Source organism: Plasmodium fragile (assembly GCF_000956335.1).
Source record: "Plasmodium fragile strain nilgiri unplaced genomic scaffold supercont1.10, whole genome shotgun sequence".
Classification (NCBI taxonomy): Eukaryota; Apicomplexa; class Aconoidasida; order Haemosporida; family Plasmodiidae; genus Plasmodium; species Plasmodium fragile.
Window position 1 is genome coordinate 367756 of NW_012192590.1, and position 3021 is coordinate 370776.

Sequence of the window (3021 nt, forward strand, 5' to 3'; positions counted from 1 at the left end):
TTTTTTTTTTTTTTTATGCAGACTTGATTGAGAAATAAAATTAAAAACGAAAAAAACTACTTTCTCTGTTTACCTGAAAAATTTTTACACTTTGCTATAAGGGACTTAAAAAAAAAAAAAAAAACAAAGAAACATTTCATACACAAAAAGGGAAACTCCCAAGAGAAGGCTTAAAATACAAAACACAAGCAAAAGCTCGCTGTTATATATATATATATATGCGCCTTTTCATACGTATATCGACGTGTAACATTCTTTTACGCGCTTTTCACCTCTCTTTGCGCATCCGCTCGCTTTGCCTCGTTTTTCCACACTTGGCCAACTTGCATAATAAGTGAACACGAGCACGTGTGCACATATTTCACGTAAGCGAACTTGTAAGCTTTTTGTCCCCGGTGAACAAACCTTCGCGAAACTCTTGTTTAAAGAAACCATGGCAACATCCGAAGATTTAAAGCAGCTGAGGTCCGACTGTACCTACCGATCCAAGTTGGCCGAGCAGGCTGAGAGATATGACGGTGAGTGAGCAGAGTGACTTGACTGGCGCTGAGATAGGAGATGCGTGTGGCGGCGCAAACGATTAAGGAAAGTCATTTCCTGCACTTGTTGCCTCATGACGGCGTGTGTGCCTTTAAACGCTTCACTGCATTCGTGCCACAATTCCCCTCCCCAAATCTGCATGTCGAAATTGTGTAAAACTGCGCCATGTGTTGCCTCACCCTTCTCCCCATGTGTAACGACAATTGTGTGAAGCATGTGTTGATTGAGGGAAGGCGCAAATGGCGCAAGTGGTCTGCGTGTACTCTCGGAGGTGTGACATAGAAGAGTAGTGTGTGTGGTGTAAAATTCATTTCATTCGCCCATTCCTACACCTGCCCCCTGTAGAAATGGCCGACGCGATGAGAACCCTAGTTGAGCAATGCGTGAACAACGACAAGGATGAGTTGACCGTTGAAGAGAGGAACCTGCTGGTACGTCAGAAGGGAGGGCATATTACGCTGGGGATTTTGTCACATCTTATTCCCCAAGGCTTTTGCATGTGTGCGTGGTTATGCCATCAACATGGGCAAGCGTGGTGCCGCGTGTAGTACACACACCGTGCCTATTGTATATTTGTCGTAATATATACCTTCTACTTGCAATGCTCATGCGCAACACCTTTCTTCCCTCTACAGTCCGTTGCATACAAAAACGCCGTCGGTGCAAGAAGAGCCTCATGGAGAATAATTTCCAGCGTTGAGCAAAAGGAAATGAGCAAGGCAAACGTGCACAACAAGAACATTGCGGCCACGTACAGGAAAAAAGTGGAAGAGGAATTAAATAACATATGCCAGGACATCCTAAACCTGCTCACCAAGAAGCTAATACCAAACACGTCCGAAAGTGAAAGCAAGGTGTTTTACTACAAAATGAAAGGAGATTATTATAGGTACATTAGCGAATTTTCTTGTGATGAAGGAAAGAAGGAAGCATCGAACTTTGCACAGGAAGCTTACCAGAAGGCAACTGATATTGCAGAGAATGAACTTCCATCGACGCACCCCATACGTTTAGGCCTTGCATTGAATTACTCCGTTTTCTTTTATGAGATTTTAAACCAGCCTCACCAGGCATGTGAAATGGCCAAGCGTGCATTTGACGATGCTATCACCGAGTTCGACAACGTAAGCGAGGACTCGTACAAGGACTCCACGTTGATTATGCAGTTGCTGCGGGATAACTTAACCTTATGGACTTCGGACTTGCAGGGAGACCAGACTGAAGGTAAGCAGGGAACAGTCACTAGTAGGCCCCTTTAGCCTGTTTTTGGCCAATTTTGCTATTTTGGCTATTTTTCCACTTATATCGACATACCATTTCGCTATTTTTTTTTTTTTTTTTTTTTTTTCTGCAGAAAAATCCAAGGATGAAGGCCTTGAATAAATGGCTAGCTATCCCTATTTGAGTAGCGCGTGCATGTATGTGTGTGTGTTTGTGTGTACATGTAGGAAGTGCACAATTTATAGGAAGCAGGAGTCCAGAAGTGCGCATGGAAATGCACCAGCAAAGGTGAAAGCAAAGGTGAATGCAGAAGTGAATGCAAAGGTGAATGCAGAAGCGAATGCAAAATTGAATGCGCCATGTATGCACATGTACATGTATGTATACATACACACACACGCACTCACGCACGTACGTGCGCTAGCGTACACGTCCGTGTTCACACGCATGTGCATATATATATTTCTCATCATCCGCGTGACGAAGCACTCATTTCAAGGACGTAGACCCAGTGTGGCAAGATGGTGTAACATATATCATGTGCGCATGTAAGTATGCATATGGAAAAGTGAGCACCTGTGCATGTCCACGTGTACATACACGTGTGCATATGTACTTTGTGTGCGTTCTTATTTATATGTGTTCGAGCTGTGCCATGATCACCTGTGCCTGTGCGTGTGTTCATGCTTATGCTTATGTTTAAGTGTATGTTTAAGTGTATGTTTTAAGTGTACGTGGATGTGTGTGTGGGCTCGCGCGGCGGCGACGGAAGGTGGCGCTCATGCGGGTGTATATGTGTAGTTGTATGTGCGGTAGTATATGCGGCTCATATGTAGACGTGTGTGCTGAAGTATATATGGCTCATATTACAGCCGTGTGTGTGCAGGCCGACGTCTGCCAGCCGCGTATGCAACGTGCATAATACATATAAGCATACATGCCAACGCACGTGTGCAGAGTTGTATGTATACTTATGCACGCACACGCGCACATTGGTGTGCCCTCTTACACCCTTGTGCAACACATACCAGAGATAACGAGAACCAAGTAATTGAGAAGAGAAATTTTAAACCCAAAAAAATTTCCATCGCCTTTTTATTACGCCTTCACGCAATTATTCCCCCTTTTAACTTTCAATAATAATATTATTTTTTACCCACACACATTTTTTCACCACAATATATCCAGTATATTTTATATATCCCATTTTATATATTTTATTTATTCTACTTTTATTTCCCCATTTTTTTTTTTTTTTTT

At 43.0% G+C, this 3021-nt stretch overlaps 1 protein-coding gene across 1 annotated transcript; it reads left to right on the forward strand.

Moving 5' to 3' along the window:
• Positions 1 to 433: 433 nt before the first annotated feature.
• Positions 434 to 1923, forward strand: AK88_01244 (14-3-3 family protein; the record flags this gene model as incomplete). The annotated part of the gene is made up of 4 exons (XM_012478880.1): positions 434 to 518; positions 886 to 971; positions 1176 to 1764; positions 1895 to 1923. The coding sequence occupies 4 exons, from the start codon at positions 434 to 436 to the stop codon at positions 1921 to 1923; spliced, it is 789 nt and encodes a 262-aa protein (XP_012334303.1).
• Positions 1924 to 3021: the final 1098 nt, after the last annotated feature.